The sequence below is a fragment of the Gymnodraco acuticeps genome, unplaced genomic scaffold (genome assembly GCF_902827175.1).
Source record: "Gymnodraco acuticeps unplaced genomic scaffold, fGymAcu1.1, whole genome shotgun sequence".
NCBI classification, from domain to species: domain Eukaryota; kingdom Metazoa; phylum Chordata; class Actinopteri; order Perciformes; family Bathydraconidae; genus Gymnodraco; species Gymnodraco acuticeps.
Genome location: NW_022990042.1, coordinates 3,801,948 through 3,825,322, shown reverse-complemented (window position 1 = coordinate 3,825,322; position 23,375 = coordinate 3,801,948). Strand labels below are relative to the sequence as shown.

General features: G+C 42.8%; 1 protein-coding gene and 1 long non-coding RNA gene across 3 annotated transcripts; one reads left to right on the top strand and one right to left on the bottom strand.

The window, feature by feature from the left end:
* Window positions 1–634: 634 nt before the first annotated feature.
* On the bottom strand, window positions 635–23,375 carry LOC117545513 (carboxyl-terminal PDZ ligand of neuronal nitric oxide synthase protein-like). 2 transcript variants are annotated; one of them, XM_034215327.1, is made up of 10 exons: window positions 22,884–23,375; window positions 21,603–21,674; window positions 18,838–18,930; window positions 18,691–18,749; window positions 18,499–18,607; window positions 12,046–12,175; window positions 11,538–11,665; window positions 5,242–5,403; window positions 2,790–2,958; window positions 635–2,171 (listed from the first exon to the last, which is right to left on the bottom strand). In XM_034215327.1, the coding sequence occupies exons 1-10, from the start codon at window positions 22,986–22,988 to the stop codon at window positions 1,657–1,659; spliced, it is 1,542 nt and encodes a 513-aa protein (XP_034071218.1). In that variant the 5' UTR covers window positions 22,989–23,375; the 3' UTR covers window positions 635–1,656. The 2 variants fall into 2 exon arrangements, with proteins under 2 accessions (XP_034071218.1, XP_034071219.1); XM_034215328.1 differs by lacking the exons at window positions 21,603–21,674; window positions 22,884–23,375 and adding an exon at window positions 21,522–21,598.
* LOC117545530 lies at window positions 9,565–11,871 on the top strand. The gene is made up of 2 exons (XR_004568852.1): window positions 9,565–9,639; window positions 11,583–11,871. It is a non-coding gene; the product is annotated as an uncharacterized LOC117545530 (long non-coding RNA).

Sequence of the window (23,375 nt, the reverse complement as noted above, 5' to 3'; positions counted from 1 at the left end):
TTAGGAGTGAGCAAGAGAACTTCAGAATTGGCTGGGCAGGAGCTGTATCACTTCGTTGCTGCAGCAAATGTCTTTTTCAATTCTCCGGCCGTCACTTCCAATAAACCTTCAGTGTCTGTTATTAGTTGGAGCTCTTCAGTGTTCTCCTTGTGTTTCGAGTCCATCGGTTTTATCACAGGTGCCCAGACCAATTTTGGTGAAATTAGATGCAATCCTACAGGATTACCAGAAACTTCTTCCGCTAAGACTTGCAGCGAGGCCTTAGGCAGTGAATAGCCCGCAACAGACAGACCCAGATCTGACTTTGCTGTCACCTTTGACCGACAATCGAACCTCAGACGAAAATATTGTGGGCTCCACGCCTAACAAGCTACCGTTTTTGTCCAAAGGGGCCGCCAAACTAAATTCTAAATGAATGTTCTTCATTCAATGGCGGCTATGTTTTTAAAGCACCAGAGACTATGTCTTAGCACCTGCACACAGTGAGATGTCTCCCACTAAGAAACAGTTTCACAGAATCAGAATCACAAATTGTTCTTCAATAATGTCATTGAACGGCTAAAATAGTATGAATAAAATCATGCGAAAATGTTATGCAATGCATCAAGCTTAATCAAACTATAAACGATGTATATTTACAGATGATGTGTCATGACAAGCACAGTTTTTAATTGTCTCAAAACATGTGTTAGCATATCCAGATAGACTTTTCCTCAAAAATCTTCATTGGGTGAACAGCAAAAATGACCACATTGGTGCCGAATGTGTCACAACTTCATAAACACAGACACAACCACAGTGTAACAAGCCCAGCGAATCAAGGAACCAAACTGACCAGCACACAGTATGCAACACGTACTAACAGAAAGCAGAGATCTTCGGAAAGGCGGAGCATGAAACACCACAGAGATTATACAGTCCAAGTTTTGAAAAGGGCCAAATTCTTATCTGAAATTACATGTTTTGGTCTTAAAAGCAGCAACAGAGCAAAACATACTTTCAGGCATGGAACATTTTCTCAGTTCACAGGAAGTAGCAAACCGGAACAGAAGAGTAGTAAGTGCTATGTCGATAATGTATTTTACTGATGTCACAATACATGATTGCATCTGTTTCCCATTGGGGTGGTGGATAAGTGCAATGCTGCTTTGTGCAGCCATGTTCCCACACAGTTTGGTTTTGAGTCCGTAATTAGATACAGTATACGGAGAACGTAAATGTACTTTCCTTTCAAATCAATTTGAGAAGTGTAGGCTTTGCTAATCATACATTTAGGCAAATAACATTACTAAAACTTACAATGTGGTAAACTATCTGCATTAGTTAATGGTTCAATATACAATATCAATTTTCAAAAATGTGACTTTCAACATAGTGAAGCAACTGAATTGAATGAAATAGCCTGTTAACTCATTCTCTAATACCACAGGAAGTTAGCATGCTAACATGTGGCATACAGTGTGTGCGGCCTGTCCAAAAACTGTTGCAAAAGTTCCCATTTTTCATTGTTCTTGAAGTTAACTTCCTGACCAGAAAAGTTCTGAAGGAGTTATTTTGCAAACACATTGGGAATTACGGAGGTTTCAAAATGGTTTTACTTTCTGGCGACTTGCATATTTACAGAGATAAATGTGGCACCGAGGCATAAGAGCGCCACTACACCGCCATCTCATCCCCTAAGCAGTCCGGTAGACTTTCTGCGTTCAGCACGTTTAAGAGTCGAGCAGCACCGTCAGCCCCCCCCACTGCATCCCCCTGCCCCAAACTGTCCCGGTCATCACTCTCATCTGTGTTCGACTCATACTCTGACCCGATACCTGACTCCCTGAACCGGAGCAGCTCCAGAGCTCCCAGGACCTGTTCCCCCAGCGGCGAGTAGTCGTCCGGGCCTCCGTCGCTGGGGGTATCCCCCGAGTCCTGGACCTGCTCCTGGCTGTCCGGCTGGCGGGAGGAGAAGCGGAAGCACTCAAGGCGAACTCCACTGCCGGGGAACCCCAGAGGGCTGGTGTCGGTGCACAGGGTGCCAGGAGAGCAGGCCCCGGGGAGGGAGGAGAACCAGGGGCTGTCAATAATCTGGACCTGGGATTGAGCTGCAAAAGAGCCCATCGATAAAGAAGAGCTGGGTGGTTTAGTGCGGAAAGTGATCTCCAGAAGACTGTCCTGGGAGCCCACTGAGGAAGGGGGAAAATATAAAATTAAGAATGTGTAAGATGAAACTACGAAAATATTTTTTTTTTTTTGGCTGATAACTTTCAGAAGTTTATCTCATTACGTACGGGATATTATTGTATCTTATACGTCGAAAATAAACAAAAAAACACTAGAAAAATAATACATCCAACATTTTCCGCAAATTATCCTTTTTAAACTTTGCCTCTCAGGGCTTCCATACGGAACAAAGCAGAGCGAGATTTAGTAGTTATCGTGTTAACAGAGATACAAGACATGAGAAGTGAGGTTTGAGCCAAGATGAGGAGATTACACGGACAGGGATAAAGTCTGTGCTGACAGGATTTAATAATTCATGACTATAAGGTAGCATATTGCCACTGGCTAAGTGCAGTAAAGAGAGAGCAGAGAGCAGTATCGAACCCGCTGAGAGCGCTGCCATTGGATAATTAATTGCGTGACAGAAGTGGATGAAAAAGGAGCCATGACGACAGGAAGGAAGCAGGGATTGAAAGTGGGAATAGGGAGGATTTTATGACAGAAATGATTGAGAGAGGAACAGTAATAGAGGAATATTTGATGCATCCAAACTAAATATTAGAGTAAAAATGTCCACTCACTAGATGTTAAGTGGCCCGCAGCTTTGAGCTCCAGCTCCTGTATCTGTTTGACCAGCAGGGAGATGTGTTGCAGCAGGTCGGTGTTCTGCAGCAGCAGCCTCTGCACCCTGGCCTGCGTTTCAGTCCGCTCACACACCTCCACCGACAGCTGGTCCTGCAGTAGATGGACCTGGATGGGCCAAAGCTCATATCGTTAAGAACATACATACCATCCTGTCAAGAGGAAACCTGCTTATTAAATTCCACAGTGGCTCAGAAGTTTGGATTTGACTCTGCCTTTTTCAGACAGTATTGGCTTCAAGGAAAGTCTCTCGTTTCTCCAAAGGGCATAATAGAAGAGACAGGCTGGAAGCGGCACATCAGCATTATGAATGAACTTCTGTCAGGAGATCGGCCGATGTCAAAAAGCACACTCTGAAAAATGGTTTTCTTTCAGATGTTCAAAGACCTTTAAACCACTGCTCGGGCATTTTTGATCTAAAGTTTTCAAAAGTCTATGTAGTGGTTTAGAGGAATGAAGGGTGAGAATTTAATCACCTTAAATATCTCGCCACATCCTATTTAGCACGGCACTGATTGAAAATGGAAGAAGCACATCACGTCACAACATTTATCAATTATCCTGATGAAGGGATTTTGATCTGCATCTTTACGTCATTTGACATTTGAATTGTTCCTTGGACTTAAAAACAAACATGCTCATAACATTATTTTAAATAGATTCTCGTTTATGATCAATTTGTTTTTAGCCAGACAACAAAGCTCCCAGTGAGGCAATTTCACTGTGATGGTCCTTGGTTGATCCACCACTTTGGTGAACAATGTCATCAACTAGAGGATGGATTGCCATGACATATGGTACAGAGATTTACATTTCCTCTTCCATTACTGGTGAACATGTTTGTATGTCCTTAGGATGACTTGACATTTAATCAATGTTGACATTATTTAATGTCAACATTTGCAAAAATGAATTTACGTAAAACTTTAAAGAGGCCCTATTATCCTCTCTATCACAACAGAGCCGGCCAGCTAACCAATCAGAGCAGACTGGGCTCTGGTTTCAGACAGAGGGTGAAAAGAGGTGCTGCAGCACAGGCTGTATGAGAACAATAAAGAGCTTTTTGAACATTAAAGCATGGAGACATGTCCCAGGGGAGGAATACAATACAAATATGAACCTGAAAATGAGCAATCTAGTTGGCCCAATATGAAAATGTGTATTTAAAAAACGTACATTTTTTTAACATATATTTAAACCTATATTAAGACTTTTGCCTTTAAACTCAACGCTAAAATACATATTTCCTCATTCATCTGCCTGGATGTATGTGAATAAGTCTTACGATGACTAAATTGTTTCCCCATGGAAACCACATAAACTGAGCTGATTTAATTGGTTTCTGAACTGCCTGAACTGTACACCTTTACACCAGTAGAGAACAGACGGATCAATGAAGAGAAGTCTGTTACCAACATCAGCTTCAAAGTGTCATTATCCGGTGCAGACGCAATGCGCCAGGCGACAGCTGCTCGCTGTCTGAAAACACCTTGAATCTTGTTGATCTATATGTAGCTGACATCCTCGTGGATTCATCTTCTTATTACAGACACATGCATTTCCTAACATTCGGTCTATATGCTGTAAAATGTATTATCTCTTCGATTTACACACGGCATCTATTGCACGTCTGTCCGTCCTGGGAGAGGGATCCCTCCTCTGTTGCTCTCCCTGAGGTTTCTCCCATGTTCCCTTTAAACTGTGGGTTTTCTCTGGAAGTTTTTCCTTGTACGATGTGAGGGTCTAAGGACAGAGGGTGTCGTATTGTCATACTGATATTCTGTACAAACTGTGCTGTTGTATTTGCTGTAAAGTGTCTCTACTGTAGGCTATTTTTATTATATGTACAGCACTTTGGCTCGACCAAAAATCGTTTATAAATGTGCTATATAAATAAAACTTGATTTGATTTGATTTGATATTGGGGTCCAATATGTTCTATGCTATAAATCAGGCTATGAATGATTCATAAACATCCTCCTATGTAAAAACCTCCAGAATATAGATTAGGAATGAAACCTGGTGTTTGGTGTATGTAATGCTCAGACTTTGAGAAAAAAATGATTTAAAAAAAAAACCCCACTTAAATAATAAATAAATCAAAGACACTAGTGAATAAGTGAATAAGCATAAAATACATTGTAACTGATAGCAACCATTAAACATCTTCAATTGATTATTGATATTTAGATATTTAGGGAATCATTTAATTACACATCTTCTGAAATGTTTTGTTTTCAAAATTTGAAAAAACATGTTTTACATGTATTATCTGGCCTGAATTTAGATAAAAGCCTCGATTAAATAAGAATGTAACAAACTGTAAGCACTTGAAAGGTAGTTACATGCCATAGCTGTGGTTCTACGGGGAACAAGACTGGCCCTCAGTACCTGCTCTGAGGCAGCCAGCGCCTGCTGCTCCTGCTGACGCAGCTGTTTCTGCAGCAGATGGACCTGGTGCTCCGAGGAGCAGGGGGCCTCCTCTGCAGACAGACCCGACACAGAGGCTCCGAGGAGGGGGGAGCTCAGCAGGAGAGACGGCTCATCTGACACCTGCAACAGATAGCCCAGTTAATGGGTCCTAACTTCTTCTAACGCTCTAAAAAAAAGAAAGGAACAACAAACTACATTTACAAAACCGTGATGGTGATATCAAAGTAAAAACTTGATGGCTAATTTATACCTTCACGACAAGGGTTTGTTCTTAAATGACGGGGTGACGGAGCACACTCTGGCAAAAACCGGACCATTTGTAAACTCAGATAGACTTGCCATTGATGTGCAGCTATTGTGTAAAAGTACATTTTTAGCCATACTATTTAATAAGACATTTAGCTAGCTAACTAGTATACATTTTCTCCAACTCCTTCCGTTAGCTTTAGCCAATTTTTTCTAACTAAAGTTTTTTATTTACATGTTCGTTAATTGATATTTAACAACGCTCTCATTACGTGCAGAGCGTGAAATTGGAAGAGTAACATAATCTTGCATATTAGCACTTTAAATGATGTAACTCAAAAACATATCACAGCAGGAGTACAAATAGTTGTGGATAGTTTGTACAGTAGATGTGAAAAAAGTTAAGTGTTGGGTAATATAGCTAAGGATCCTAAATAATGGAGTAACAGTGGAAAGTAAAACATCATGAAAGATTGTGTGTAACACTTCAAAGACATGGTTTAAAGTTTCTCAGCCAATCTAAGATCCCTGGGGAGGAGAAAGAGACCGCCAGCAGCATAAATAAGTTTCATTACTGCATGATCTTCACCCTTCCAGAAGACACTCCATGTGATAAAGGCTTAAACCTGCTTCATTCATTCAATGCTACGTTAGCAAGTGATATGATTTATTCTGACATTTTCCCCAAATAACTTGTGTCTGGATGAATGCTGATGAGGGGGACTGGCAAACATGTTTAAAAGTGTTATGATCAATGCTATATCTATTATGTCAAGCTGCTTAAATAAATAATAAATAAAGAAGGAATTGTTTTTCACACCAAATGAAGATGAATGAAGACACAGTGGTTTGTTTAGCGAGGCTGCTGTTGATTGATGATCTTGTATTTCTGCCTGCTCGTGTGATACATTTCCATTTGAATTACAGGTGAAGTGCTTGTGATGTAGAGAGGCTGACACACAGGGGTGGAAGTTACATTACTCTTGTTATTGTAATAATGTAGTGTTTTTGTAAAGGCTAAACTTCTCAGACTATTTTTAAATATCATGAGGGTGATTTTTGCTTTTACAAATTAAATTAACTAGTAGTCTAACTATGTCCCTAAGCATCTCCATTACTTCCTGTCTGAGATATTGCAGGGACAGACGTAGGTCAACTTTGACCACCAACACATTACTAGTGCATCCTTAAATCCAAGTGGAGATTTGTGCCAAATTTGACAAAAGATTCTCTACATGCGTTCCTGAGATAACACAGCCTGAAAAAACATTATGCCTCACCAGCCAGATGTTTTCATTCATACCAAACAGATGCATGTTTAATGCTAACAGGCTAAATGCTAAAAATGCGATTGTTGGATCTTCTTGGAAATTCCGTGTTTCTCAGAAGCTGTTTGACTGCCGTGAAGGTTTGCTCAGCTTGTTTCTTTGATAACTCTACATTCAGGTATAACATCTTGTATTTGGTTAAAATACTGTCGAAACAACCAAGATCTAAAAGTTGGTTTTAAAATAGTATAAAAAAATCAATTTATGACTTCTGTCTGGCAGACAACCACAACCAGACAATTATAGGGGACCAAATGGAAGGGAACGTACCTTGAATCAAAATACAGAATTCTCTGGTTTTGACAATTCTTGGAAACATTTAGCAGGGATTTTTCTAGAAAAATATAGTATAGAGAGCCTAAGTCCCTCCCTTTCCGGTGGTCCACCATGGGACCTTATTTCGGAAAAAATATGTATCGTAGTCAATGGAGAGAGAGAAATAATTTTTTTATCCCGTTTGAATTTTGCCATGAATTACACATTATAATGTTTGTCAATTACATTTTTTTATTTCCATGTCAGGAAAGTCACAGTTTGTCGTAAAACTGTTGAAATATAAGACTGAAAATACGCAACTAGAAAGACCACAAATCCAAGTGTAAGTGATGTCATAACTCGTTTAACACTCACCAAAACCTTGTACAGCCGGTCCCGCATGCTGGCTCGTACGGAACCGACTTACTTCCCCTTTGTGTAATAGCAGCTCTCAACATGCGTGTAATGATTTTCAATGATTTTCATTCTGAAAGAAAGAGGTGAAATGTGCCAAGGTGACGGCCATCTTGGTGTTGGTGATGTGTATTGTGCAAGACCAGAGATGTAGTTCATTGAGCGGTTTCACACAACAATAAGTGTTACTTCACAGTTTTCCGACAAACTTTTTTTGTCACATCATATGTGTAATTCATGGCACAATTCAAACAGGATCGAAAAATAATTTCCCTCTCGCCATTGACTACCGTAGGTATTTTTTCCAAAATAAGGTCCCATGGGACGAAAGTAGAAGGGCGGGACTTAGCCTCTCTATGAGGGCGCTAACGTCCCTTCCGGCCAAAATGACAGCCCCGCCCACTTTCCGGTGAAAAATAATGCATTAGAGCGAAGCGGATAATAATAGTTTCATAATTTCTTAAAGCTGCTGAGTCATATATTGCACCTCAAACAACAAACAAATCCTCCTTCTTTACTTCCTCTACAGAAAAAAGGACAGTCAAAGAAACGATCTAATTCAGAAATCACAGTTTCAGTGCAAGCCTGCTGCCTGCCACCCGTCCACCGGCAGACCGAACGGACATCGATCCCCTATTTATCCAGAGCTCCGTAAAAACAAAGCTGTCTATGTCGTCTGAAGGTCTATTTGACAAGATTTATTTCATATTCTTGGAGTAATTATTCAGTTTTTGACGAACAAAAATATTGTTTTCTGGCATTACTTTAAAATGTTATGGGGGAAATCTGCATTCTGGTATGAAGGCGCATGCCGAAAGTAAGAGGGCGTTTAGACAAAACCCTGTTTAGGGAAATGTAAACAACAAAATAAAAAAATAGCTCTTAGACATTTTACTCTTACCTATTAAACATTCAAATAGCGGGTTACTTTGATTGATGATGTACAACACACACATGACAAATCAGTCATATTGTACATGTTAGTCCCATCATGCTCAAGAAATCTCAAGAGTACAGTCATTACATCTAATTGTTAGAAGGGCTTACTAATGGGGATTTAATCAGTGGAATCAATACAGGTTGAATGGGCTGGCTGCTGTCCATTCGGGAATCATGACTCACACAATGATGGCAGGGCAAGGCTTAGCCGTCTTATACCTGAGATGGGAGATCAATATGGTGGAGTCTTTTGTCCTTAATGCCTAAATGTGAAGGACACTTGACCTTCAAATCACACACAAGGGAGGGAGAAATCGTGACTTCAGACATGAAATACTGCTGTTTGAGTTGCAGGGTTGCATTCACTATTAGAGCAAATGTTCTCGGGCTCACATATAACTCGATGTAATATCCATTTAATATAAACCAATTAGCTCCTCGCCAGCACAACACTATAAAGCTGAGAGTGCCACAGAGGCGCAGCTGGAAAATGAGCTGACAAATATTAGAGAGCATTGCACCGCTTGTTCAACAGGATTAATGGAGCGAAGCTTGAAAGCCACGCTATGTTTTCATTAATAAACCATACGATCACATGAATAATGAAGAGCTTGTTCGAGTGTTTTTTCACAAACAAGCCTTAAAGGGATAGTGGAAATGGAACCTCAAATAGTTTCGTTTTAACTTATATACAAGCATAATTACGTACCAAAACAATCACACCTGATTAAAAAAATATAATAATTGCCTTACGCATGTTAGAAGCACTTTATTGCAGCTTCCCCGAAGTTTTTTAGAAACGAAATGTTCGACTCAGCCAAACCGGAAGTGACGAAAACTTAGGAAGACGATAACAAACCATGGCGTCTATGCAGAATGAACGTGGAAGGGCAAATATACCAGACAAAGAAGAAGGATTGTACGAGGTATCCAGTGATGATAGCGAGTCAGAAACATCCTCTCGGCTTTCCTACGAAAATGTCGTTTTAGGAACTGAATCTGAATCCGGTTCAGTAAGCGACGATGGTGACAATATTGAGCCAGACGATGGACCATTACGTCCATATTTGTTCGAGCCCGAGCCCGAGGTGATGGTTCACGGCATGGGCAATGGCGAGGATGACCAGGACCAGGCACCAGATGATGCACCCCTACGCACAAATAATCTTGACTGGTAGGTCCCTAAGCATAGCTCACGCATCTTAAGATCACCTGTAGCCTTTACAAATATTAATCATTGTTAACCAGTTAAGGCCGAAGGTCCCCCCAGTGGACCCCTCCCACAGTTTTTTCTCTCTCACATGTCTCAGGGCTTCTTAACATTTATGAAACTATTAATGTTTCATACCCTTTTAAAGGTAAGAAACTCCGCTAACTGACAATAAGAACAATTGTTAGCTAGAAAAAACACAAGAGAATACCAAGCCTTTGAATTAGCATTGAGCGAAACAATGCTAACTAATGCTAACGCTTTTTTACACACAACACACGGTAGAAATGCCCTTATTACTATCTTAACTGCACAAACAAGATATACGATTTAAAGCTGAGACTCCACAGATTCCACACATGTAATGTCATCACTGTAAGACCTCGAATTCCTGGAGCTATCAGCCAGAAAAGAGAAAGTAAACAACATCCGGTTCCAAAAATATTACAATAATTACGTCTTACCTTTTTTGATTTGTGATCAAAAGTTGTGTTCAACGGAATAAAAACGCATCTCAAGGTTAATCCAATGTCGTTGTGTCACGTAGAATTTTTCTGTCGCACTACAGCCATACAAAACACATCTATTCACCATAATAAAGGTCGGCTATTCACATGCAAATGCTATTGAATGTCCGCCATTGTTTGTGCCCGTCTTCCTATGCTCTGGACCCGAAGATTCCCGACGATTCCCGAAGTATTTCGTTTCATTGAGAGGGCGCAGTAAAATTGAAAATAAAATGAAACTAGGCGCATGAAATTAAAAAAAATTGTTTATTATGCTTCTTTTTAATAAAAATACATAAGTTAAACCCAAAATTCGCGGATTTCCACTATCCCTTTAAAGACGCCGTTGGCTCACTCCCATCATCATCAGTGCCATTTTCTGATCTTCACACGGCTCCTTATGAGGCCAACATGTCCACACTTTCTCTGTGAGCCTGGCAGAATATTCATGTTAATGCAACAGGGAAAAGGAGATTGATCTTATCAGTTGTTTGTGTCATACTGTATAGGGGAAGCAGTTCAGTAGCAAGACCTTAGGAATTGAATTTAGCAAACGAAATAAGCAATTGGTCAATTAATTGAGTAGGCGATCGACAGAAATAGATAGACATTTAGAGGGATTCAGCAGTTATCCTGACTTTCAGTGACTAGAAAGGGCCAAACTCCAAATTAAACTGGATCGTACATTTCCCATAACCCCCAACCTAATAAGCGTCTTTCATTAGACCCTCTTTAACCCTTACCCTTTAACTATTAGTTTATGTACAGCTCATGGTTTCTGCTAATCTAACATTAGCGCTCAACCTGCCAATGCAGTTTGTTGCCTCTCAAATATGTTTTGTTTTTAGTCTTCTATGAACATTTATATAAGATTTATGGCATTTTGACTGTAGGTCGAACAAAACAAGTAATTTGTAAAGAGCCTTTTTCACTATCCTCCTACTCTTTCTTAATTTCTATATTGTAAAAAAGAAAAATAATCGTTTGATTGTGAAAAAGATAGCAGGCATTTCATTCCACTGTACACTTTAATTTAAGATTTTGTATAATATTATTATATTTTCCATGTACATAGTCTACTTACTTATTTACGCCAGCAAGAACACTGTAGCTATTAGATATTAGATAATAAAGTGTTTGTATTGAATCAGGTTAATAATAATAATTGTTGATGTGAATGTGTGGGTGGCCGTGCTACACGTTAGCTGTTGTTTCACAGAGAGTGGAACCATATGAGCAGATGACACATTGCAGGCTTGTCTTCCCCTCTGCAGGTTTTACATGACCTCCGTGTTTCTAATGGAGTGATAAATTGCGGGGCTTTGTATGACATGATCAAGGACTTCTGCACTTTACCTTCCCATCATTACTGAGGGCCTCGTCCTTTTTGCTCTTCTCCAGGTCTGACGAGGAGACACATTCAATGCTCTCCTCTGTAGTGGCTTCAAGGTCGGTCTCCTCCGACAATGCAAACCTCTTCTTTGCTGCAGAGAGACCAGATACATATAAAGGAGACGCTTTAATGCAGTTTTGAGCTTTATAGTTTGCAATATATCTAGCGGCAATGACAGCAGCAGGAGCAGCAGCAGCAGCAGGCGAAGAGCTGGCAGAAGCCCACACACAAGCAAGGGCTTTGATCAATGGCTGGCCAGATTTACTAAAACACATCTGCAGCCAGAGTGGATGCTGATCAGTGGTGGATAATGACATATTTTCTCCAAGAGGTATGGGGAGGAGGAGGATAGCGAGGAAGAGAAGGCCTGGAGTGTATGAGGAGTAGAAAGGAGATTGAGTTTCTGTGTGGGACAGAAAGAGAACGACGGAAAAGTATTTGTTGTTGCAATTTTGTGTGCATGTGAGTCACCTGGCAACGCCTCCGACTCCTCCGCCTTGCCCTCCTCATCCTCCTGGTCATCGCTTTTCTGCTGCTGGGTCAGCTGGTGACACACATCGAACGCCTGACCCACGGTGCGCACGATCCTCATGGCCTGGGACTGGAAGGGAGGACACAGTGAGATAGTGTGTGTGTGTTGAGAGCAGAGACGGGTTAAGCAGCTGTGAGGCACAGTAAGGATAGAATCAGAAATGAGAGGGCCCAGTAGGGGGGGGGGGGAATGAGGTGCCAGAAGAGTTGCACAGGAAGTGGTTAGAATGAACATGTGTGTGTTGGAGCACACGTAAATAGAAAGAAGATGAGAAATAGAAGAAGGATGAAAATGGGAGCAAGTGGAAATGAAGGCATGGGGAATCATGAGGGGAGATAGAGACCAATTTAAAGTCAGAAGATATCACAGAGCTTCACCTGCCCGTCCTTGTCTATCTGCTCTGCACACATTCACCTGTCATAGCGAAGGATTGGTCGATTTCAGAGGTAAGTAGACTTGAATGCATAGGAAGTAAAATAAAGTGTTTAGTTATTTCAGGAGGCTCAGTATGTGAGTCAGTCTTCAGGTCAATAAAAAGGAAAAGTTTAATTTACAGTAACTCAAAAATTAGCAAACTGTTCTTTTAAAGGGGACATATTATTCTTGATTTTAGGTGATATAGTATTTTGGGTTTCTACTTTATATTGTTTATATGCTTTATTTATATATATATATTATATTCTTGTTGTACTTACTTGGTTGTACATTTTTTATGTTTATATTTTAAGGTTAACGTTTTTTATTGTATAATGCATTTTTAAATATTGTTCAAAAATGTTTTATATTTGTTCCTTTGTCTCTCTGTTAACAATTTCATTCCTCTATTGTTTTTATGTTTGCCCCATTATACAAATTCCTTGTATGTGTAAACCTACTTGGCGATACACCTGTTTCTGACAAAACTTCTCATTTATAATAACTCAAAAATTAGCAAACTGTTTCTTTAAAGGGGACATATCGTGCTTATTTTCAGGTTCATGTAGTCTTTTGGGTTTCTACTACAACATGTTTATATGCTTTATTTAAAAAAGAATGTGTTTCATATTGTCGGTCTGAATATACCTGTATTCACCTTTTGCCTGAAACGCTTAGTTTTAGCGGCTGTTTCTTTAAGACCCCAGACTGAAAAAGAACAATCTTGTGTTTATTTCTTTAGGAAGCACTTTAGGTAGTTCCATGGATGCAGAGGGAAAATTACTCCGGATTTGTAGTTAGGCATTTCCTAACTTTTTGTCACGATCTGTCTTTGTGGTGTTTTGTCTTGTCTAGATCTGTTTTTGGTTTTCTGTCTGCATTGTGTCTTGTCTGGATCTGTCTTTGGTTTCTGTCTGCGTTGTGTTTTGTCTTGTTTGGATCTGTCTGTGGTTCCCTGTCGTTAGTTTCCCTGGTGTGTCTGATTACCCGATTGTGTTCACCTGTGGCCCCTGTGTTTTCTCCTCCCTCCTCACCTGTGTCTTGTTTGTGTGATTAGTCTTGTGTGTATTTAAGTTCTGGTTTTTCTGTCTGTCTTTGTCGGTTCGTCTTTTGTTGTTGACTGTGTTCACCGGTGAGTGTTCTGTCTGTCCAAGTTCTATTCGTTATCCTTGAAATAAAGGTATAATCAGTTCAATCTGCATTTGGGTCCAGCTTCCTTCGCTCTACCGTGACAGAACGAACCGACCACAAAATGGACCCAGCAGATGATCCATGGGAGGTTCAATTACAGCATTTAACTTTCTATCTGGCTTGCTGCTTCGATTGGTGGCAGGGAGCGTCCAGTGTTCGGCAGAAGAGGGCCGCTCTGGTAGAGGCGCTCCGGTTGGCAGCAGAGAAACCATGTTTTGTTGAGTTTTTACCTGACTGGATTTTGGACTTCCTTCAAGCATGTGATTCCAGGCATGCTAGCTCCCTGTCTCCCAATTCCCAACCTGGCACCATACGCCTTGGTGGGTTCCGCCTGAAGTCTACCCGTGCTTCTGCCCCAGTTCCTGCTTCTGTCCAGGAGTCGTATTCCGGAACTCGTCAGGCTTATGGAGGTCCATGGAGCATTCAGGAGGCTGCTAAGAGGAGTCGTCGCAAGGCCAGGCTAGCAGCCCGAGCCCCAGCAGCCATGGTTCCGGCTCCAGTACAGGCCCCAACAGCCATGGTTCCGGCTCCAGTGCCGGACCCAGCAGCCATGGGTCCGTGCTCCAGTACCATCCCACATAGCCATGGTACCGTGCTCCAGTACCACCCCACACAGCCATGGATCCGTGTTCCGGTTCCTTGCCCAGCAGCCATGGTTCCGGCTTCAGTGCCGGCCCCAGCAGCCATGTTTCCGGCTCCAAAACTGACCCACACAGCCATGATCCAGGCTTCAGCTCCGGACCTTACAGCCATGTTTCCGGCTCCAGAACTGGATCTTACAACCGTGGTCCCTGCACCAGAGCTGGCCCATACAGCCATGGTTCCGGCCCCAGTTCCAGCCATGATTCCGGCTCCAGTACCGGGCCCAGCAGCCATGGTTCCGGCCCCAGTTCCAGCCATGGTTCCGGCTCAAGTACCGGCTCCAGCAGTCATGGTCCCGACTCCAGCACCTCGTCTCCTGCTGGCTCCCCAGCCGACGCCAGCTCCCCGAGTCTTGTCGGCGTACCGGCCGACTCCAGCACCTCGTCTCCTGCTGGCTCCCCAGCCGACGCCAGCTCCCCGTGTCCTGTTGGCGTACCAACCGACACAAGTCCCCTCTCAAGTCCCCTCGCAAGTTCCTACCCGAGTTCCCTCTCAAGTTCCTACCCGAGTCCCCTCTCCAGTTACTACTCGGGTCCCCTCTCGAGTCCCCTCTCGAGTCCCCTTTCGAGTCCCCTCTCGAGTCCCCTCTCGAGTCCCCTCTCCAGTTCCCTCTCCAGTTTCCTCTCAGGTCCCCTCTCGAATCCCTTCTCGAGTCCCCTCTCTAGTCACCTCTCAAGTTCCTACCCGAGTCCCCTCTCGAGTCCCCTCTCGAGTTCCCTCTCGAGTTCCCTCCTCTAGTCCCTCCTTTAGTCCCCTCTCTAGTCCCTCCTCTAGTTCCCCTCGCGAGTCCCCTCTCGAGTTCCCTTCTCTAGTCCCTCCTCCAGTTCCCTCCTTTAGTCCCTCTCTAGTCCCATCTCTGGTCCCCTCTCTAGTCCTTTCTCAAGTCCTTTCAACCCCTTGTCCTGTCCCGTTGGAGTTCCCGCCGTCTACTCTCCTGCCGGGGGTCCTGCCAGCTCCTTGTCCTGTCTCGTTGGAGGCCCCGCCGACTACTCTCCTGCCGGGGGTCCTGCCAACCCTATGTCCTGTGCCGTTGGAGGTCCCGCCGTCTACTCTCCTGCCAACCCCTTGTCCTGTCCCGTTGGAGGTCTCGCCGTCTACTCTCCTGCCGGGGGTCCTGCCAACCCTTTGTCCTGTCCCGTTGGAGGTCCCGCCGTCTACTCTCCTGCCGGGGGTCCTGCCAACCCCTTGTCCTGTTCCGTTGGAGGCCCCGCCATCCTCTGTCTCGCCGGGGGTCCTGCCAATCCCGTGTCCTGGTCCTCTTCCGTGGGGGATCCTGCCGAGGCCTGTCCCACCAGCTCCGGTTCCTGTCCGGCCGACACAGGGTCCTGCCCGGCCTCCGGCGCTGGCCCGTCAGCGCCTTCCTGCCCGGCCTCCGGAGCTCTCTGGTCTTCGCCCTCGAGCCCGGCCCCCTGAGAGCCGCGGTCTTCGCCCTCGATCCCGGCCCTCTGTGAGCCGTGGTCTTCGCCCTCGAGCCCGGCCCCCTGAGAGCCGCGGTCTTCGCCCTCGATCCCGGCCCTCTGTGAGCCGTGGTCTTCGCCCGCGAGCCCGGCCCCCTGACTCTTCCTGCCGCTGCCCTCGTCCTCGAGCCCGGCCCCCTGACTCTTCCTGCCGCTGCCTTCGCCCTCATGCTCGGCCGCCCGAGTCCCCCACCTTAGACTCTGCCTTGCCCCCGGGCCGTCCGCCCGAATCCCCCTTTTTGAACTCTGCCTTGCCCCCGGGCCGTCCGCCCGAGATCCCTTCCTGGTCCTCTGCTGTGCCTCTGGGCGGTCAGCTCTGTCCCGTCCTCCTGACCCCCTCCACCCACCCTGGTGGCCTAGTGATACGTCCCTCCTCCGGACCCCCTCCACCCACCCTGCTTGAGGTTTTGGACTTTTGTGTTCTTTTTTTGGGACGTCTGGGATCCGTCCCTTGAGGGGGGGGTACTGTCACGATCTGTCTTTGTGGTGTTTTGTCTTGTCTAGATCTGTTTTTGGTAATCAGTTCAATCTGCATTTGGGTCCAGCTTCCTTCGCTCTACCGTGACACTTTTAGCACCAAAGGACTTCTCAAGAGTCCTTACTGGGTCATTAAATTCGCAAAGAAAATAGGAAAAGATCTGCTGATTTACATACATCTCTTTTCAATGGAAGCCAATGGGAAGGAATCTTTCGAACATTTTCTATAAAGCCAGGCTCACTTATTGGGGGCTAGGGTATTCACGATATACAGTTTCTGATGTTTCTCTCCCAAGGCCAAACACAATAGTCTCTGACATCTGAGCCCAGCTGTGACGGAAATAAATCAAATCTCCTCCTATCAGCGGTTCCATCTCCTCCTACTTGAAGCACACATGCTTGGTGCACCCAGATAAGGCTCCATGGCCCCCGGGGCTGTAGTCAGGCACCACTTGCCGTGTCCCTGACGCTGTAGTGGGTGTTTGTTCGGCATTGGTGAAAATGTCTCCAAGCACTGAGTGTAAACAGCCCCTCTTCTTTTCTCTTCCCACCAGAATGATTAGTATTCAGGTTCACTAAGTCACTGTCAGTCTGGTATCCATGGTGAGGGTAATGGAGTCCACCTCACCTAACTGATGCTCTGTCTTTTACGTCAGCTCGATATGCCCATATGTGCACATTCATAAGCATTTAAGCACATGCATGTCTATCAGTCAGATTAATGCGGGGTCCAACAGGACAATACATCACCCAGACACAGCCACAATGTCATCATTAGCAGTTATGCGCACAGCACGGTGCTGAAAACAAAAAGGAATGATTGACTTGCTGTGTATACTAGAAGGATAAAGCTGGAGATCTTCTGCCCTTTCAACAAAATCCATGATAATACCAAAACCAACAATGTGTTTGTCCATCTCTTAATACTTCCCAACTTCCACGGCATGTCCTCTTCCTTCCCCCTGAATACGTACATTTTTAAAGGAATAGTTTGACATTTAAAATATTATTTCGATTTCTTGATGAGTTACAGGACAACATTTGACACCTTTATCGTTTCTGTACAGAAAGAAAAACGGGTTAGCTTAGCTTAGTACAAAGAATGGTAGCAGTGTGAGACCTGTAGCCTTTCCAAAATGTGACAAACCCTACTACAAGTATGCCCTTAGCTAACTAGTTATAATATAAAAGGGGCTATTGGCCACAGTCAGACCATAACTAGTAGAAAGACTCTGGGCCAGGGTTGCGTGCTCATGGCTCTCAACATGGCTCCATTAGCCAACTGCTGTCTGTCAGTCAGCAGGATTAGGGAATAACTAATGTTCTGATTTTTGTGACAGTTGGAGGAAGGGTGAAGCATGGGCTGAGGAAGAACCCATTACATTTTGGAGTGGCTCCAAATCACATGGAGGATTCACAATATGGGTTACTTTTTGTTAACATTGCCAGATTAGTGCAGTACTCATGGTGTAGGAATGATTGTGAAAAAATGAGTTGCTAAAGATTCAACTCGAAAAATAGATATCAATGGTATGTTTACAGGCTCAATGCAATTAATACCACATGTCATCTTTGTAGCGTCCATGTTGTTTCAACAGTACAATTTAAAGCTAATACAAAAAACGAAGTTAGAAGTCCTTATAATAAACAAACCAAAGTTTGAAGAACGCCAATGTTGTTACCAAAGCACAACTTAGATCTCATAAACAAGTTGGACTTTCAACTCTGAAAAAAATGTGAAAGAGGTTATTTGAACGCACCATTATCCATGGCGGAGTTGTCCTTGTGTTGCATAATGGATTAGAGTACATAATATATATCGGCTATAATGCAATACAAGTTGAATTTAGCTCCGCTAAAACCTTTTGACCATTGTCAAAGGTTTAGGATTGGAGGCAAATTATGAATTTGACAGAACGTGTCATAATGACCAATGTCAGTTCTTACATTACACTACATTGGCGTACGAAGCACCTCTACACCGTTGGCCATGCCTACGGAAGCAATTCAGGGTTCTGTATTTTGCTCAAGGACACTTTGACATCTTGGCTGCAAGACTAGGGAACGAACCACTGACCAGAGCCAAATCAAACCGGTTTAGACTTGTACACTGGACCACACCATCAAAGAAGAAATTGGCTAGAAACTCCATAAGCTTCAGCTACACAGACAAATACTCTAAGCATCAATTGATTGAACAGTTACACTTACTTTCCTCTTTGACTTGAACACATTGCAGCGGAAAATGTTGCTCTGTCCTTCTCTGGCAATATAACTGAAGATCTTCAAGTCTTGGGCGTCATGTGAGACATAGAAGATCCTGTTAAAAGCAAGATGACAGACAACATTTCAATGAGTTGGTTACAAATTGCTTAGTTTTTTTTATTCAATTTGAACACCTACCTGTAGATGGGATCCTGTGCCACCATGACTGTATTCTCATCCCATGACCACCCTTTTCGCTGTCCCAACACAAAAACACATTGACGGTTAAAAAACTAATATTTTCTAAAAAACGAAAAGGAGTAATTTAAAAGTCACAAGACTGACCTTCCTCTTTTTGCGCAAGATGACTTTGACATAATCAGTGGACACGACAATGTTGACCTTCTTTTTCTTTATATTCTTCAGTTTGAATTCATACTGCAAAGGAAAAACGACATTTAAATTAACATTCCAGTTTGGAATTGAATATTATACAAGGTGTGACACACAGGCCCGCTGAAGGTAAAGCCCATTACACAAGATAAAGGCTATATTGGAACAGAGGGGAAGGGAACATGCAGAGAGGAAGATATTTTTTGACAATCTTCTTCTTCTAGGAAATGTGAGATTGAGTAAACACTGTCAGATTCTTGTCCCTGGGAGCGGTTTAAGCTTTTAAAGGCAGCGTTCCCAGAGGGAGGCAGAATGTGTGGGACACTTTCATCCCTCTCCTTGATTAATGCTAGAGCGCAAACTCCTCTGCAAGCTCAGACTCAAACATGTAAGGGCCCAGTGATCTAAGAACCACATGGATTTTTGCTAAATAACGCGCCATGCTTTGAAAACACAGCGTCCGACATCAGATGATTAATTGATCAAGTGGAGTTCTGTGAAATGTGTCTGAAACGAACTGCCGCCCGCTCTGTATTGGATATTCTATGTCATCTTTCTTTGGTTTGTGTAAAAATAACAACCTGCTGCCGTCTTGGAACTCTCTTTTCATTCGTATATTGACATTTCAAAATAAAATGTCACAGAAAGTAAAGAAAAGGCGCAGAATTTGGTAATGTCGATAAGGACGATAATGAGAGGAAGTGAAATTCCAAAAAAATGAATAATTTTGATAACAAAATGTAAATTCAACCACTGATGTTTGTCAATATCTAGTAAGATACGGTAAGCTAAGGTAAGGGTATACAATGTAGGACATTATTCTCATTAAACAACAACTTTATTCTTGTTATATTCCTTTTCTTTTCTAAGTCCAGTGGTCTTTAAATGAATTTGTATACATTTTGAATCATGATGTGAATAGGTTCTATACTGCAGGGACAATTAAAGCAATACCTCCCCAAAAAATGACACCAACATTCACATAGGAGTGAATCATTTCGACGTGGTACTGGCAGGAAAGCATGAAATGTGAAAAATGCATCTACAGGAGAGTAATTGAAAATCATTTGAAAGTAATACAGAATGCCAGAGAGCCTTAATGCATTACATTCTCAGTCATTTATTTGTAATTATCTCCCAGCGCATGCATTTCTGTTTAGGTTTAACTAGAAAAAGACATTTGCGCCATGAAAATGTCCCTAAAATGCAGGAAATGTGAGTTTGACATTTCAACTGTTGACGTGTCTCCCCCAATATTGAAGCGAAACCTCTACGTCCTTGAGAAAAACGATTATCGTAACCGACAGGGCGCCTCATTAGAAGCTCCATTGGTCCCTTATTCCTCATTCGCCCTCATCTGGTTCATCCGTCTTATTGTTGTGTGGGAGGAATCCTCCGTTGTAGTTGCCCAGGTGAAGGACACGACTCCCACAATGTGTGTCGTCGCAGGCTAATGCAAACACATGCAAAGTGCGGACCATCCGTCTTTCTGCTGTCAGAGGGCGATGACGTGGAAAACAGAAGGTTCAAGGTTCTTTATTTTGTCATACGAACATAGCTACAGTGTAGTTATGCCGAAGAAAATCTTAGGTCACAGGCTTCTCCAAAAGTGCAACACAATAACACATAAAAACAGAAAAATATAGTGCAAGTATATAGAAATATAGTTTAAAAAAGTGAAATAGTGCAATAAGAGTCTTTATGCAAGTTATTTGAATGATATATTAGAGAAATAGATAAATAATTACTAAGTAGCAGATGAATGTTATGGATGTTGTTTCAACAGTTCAGGTGTTTAGCAGTCTTATTGCCTGTGGTATGAAACTGTCTCTGAATCTGGTGGTTTTAGTCCGGATGCTGCGAAAAAGGTGTTCATGTTACATTTTCATGCATCATCCTCAGTCCCCAATCACAACTAATGCTCTACAGGTAGTGACAACTCTCCTGTCATTCTCCCTCTAAGCTGCTGTGAGTTAGTTAGCTTTGAATGTTAGTTTGTCTCCCAAGAAGCAGAGAGTATTACTAGTTAATTCATTTAATTAGTGGTTTTTCTTTCCACATTTGTATCAAAAGCTTCTTTATGAGAAATTTGATAAAATCTGACATTTAGAAATCTTCGAGATTCCAATCCGGAAATCTGTTTTTGAGTCAGGAAATGAAGCATTATAGCTTCTCTAAATCTTTCCCGGTACAATCAAATGGCTATTACACTGCACTGTACACGAGGGATCAGGATTAAGTGCGTCCGGGTGTCACTGGGGTTGGGAGCGACCTCTGACCAACTCAATTACTCTAGTGTTGGATTAGATCCAACAGCTGACAAGCAGCTAAATCCCCTCCTCTGAAACATGATGTGTAATACGTGGCCTTGTCTGGCCTAAAAGAAGGGCTCGAGAGCTGTTGTTTTTTCCCTTGAACAGTATCACATATACACCTGCACGCTTTACTTCTCCTCAGACATAAAATCCCTGAGAATCCTGCCGTGATGTAAACCGCTCCTGACAGCCCACTGAATCTGCCGAGTGTGGAGTTTTATGCAGACTGGTAATTTGTGTGTAAAGAGGATGTTGAAGAGAGTAGGGAACACAAGGAGAGACATAAAACACAGGGGGAAAAAAGAGTTAATGTGTGTGCACCGGCATCAATCCTAATGTGTTGGGACTGCTTGACAAGGGTCAAGATCAGTGGCGGGGTTCAGAGTCACATATATTTCTCACTCTGATTCTCCTCATCGCAGCGACGATTTCCATCCGGCTGCCGGGGCGACCCACCTCCAGACTGCCGATGTACTGAAGAGTGTAAGAAAGAGGTTTTAGGATTGGTAGTTTGAAGGAATGAATGGCAGTGATTACAGGGGGGTGCTGGGCTGGCAGATTGGTGATGACCATTGTAGTTGACTGCTTGTTCATAATTCTCTTTAATAATCCTTAAGGCTGCAACTAGCTATTCATGTTATTGTTGAATATCCTATTGATAACTCTCTCGATGAATCACTGATTTGGTCAATAAAAAGTCAGAAAGATGGTGGAAAAACGTCAGTAAGTTTTCCGAAAAGAATGCATGTCTTCAAATGTCTTATTTTGTCAACAAATCAAAAGATATTCAGTTTACTGCAGCCCCAGTTCTCCAGTTATAGGTTTTTCAATACATAAAGGGAAATAAACAGTCAGTATACATCGATATACAAAGAAAGAACCACATCTCAATGCAAGCAAGGTAAAAAAGATGAAACAAATCTAAATTGGGCCCAACATTCAATCGATTAATCGAGAGAATAATTGTCAGACTAATAGTCAAAAAACAATAGATACACTTTATTTGCATCTCCAGTTGTGAACTTATGGATTTGTCTAAAAAAGGGGGGAATGAATAATGCCTCGGACATCAAGTCATCAGTTAAGGAAACACATCTCAATGCAAGCAAGGTAAAACATTATAAATATAATAATATTTTAATTTTTAAGATTAATCGACACAATAATTGTTAGACAAATGGTCATACAAACAATAAAATAAACTTTATTTGCAGCCCCAGTGCTGAACCTATGTAAATAAGTTAGTAAATAAAAAATAAAAATGTGTTTGTCTCAACATCTAATCGGTTAATCTAGAAAATAATCGACAGACTAATAACAAAAATAAAAAACTCATGGTTTTTCCCCCAAAATGAATCAGAGAAATAAATGATGTCAGCATACATCAAGCTATCAGCTATATCTCTATGCAGATATGGTGAATTAAAATCAATGGCAAACATTTTAAAGTCACACAAAGTGGATAAAATATCTCAAGTATTATTATAATGTACTTTTGAACACAGAATAAACCCATGGATGGAAATATCATTGTATCAGTATCAGTGGGATCATCTCAACGCTGCACACACACACACACACACACACACACACACACACACACACACACACACACACACACACACACACACACACACACACACACACACACACACACAAAGTATCTGTTGCAGATCTCCTTACCTTTGCCTCGAAGCACACCCCATGCTTGAACACCTCGTCGTTGTGCATGGGGATCCTCAAATCGTGCGCGTCATCCACTAAATTGTACTTGGTTACCCCTGGCATCGCTCTGATGATCGCTGCCTCGCCGCCGACTCCCGTTTTACGACAGCGCTAGAGCACCTGCAGATATGCGCATCTCCTCCGGCGCTGACTCCCCCCCGCACTGTCCCCTCCGTCACTCCGGAGGTCATCCGGGTGGATCGGCACGCAATTGGCACGTTTTTTTTAATTCAATTAAGGCGCTGATCGGTGATCGGTGGGCGCACTTAATGACCCCTTCACGGTCTGAGGCAGCACAGCAAACACACCGCCTCCGAGGTCCCTGTGACGCACGGATCTCACCACCTGATTGTTTTTTCTTCGAGGCACCGCGGCACCAAACTGGCACTAATTTATTATAGCGAGCGATTCATATTCAGCTGCAGCGCGCGCCTATTAGCCGGTGAACCG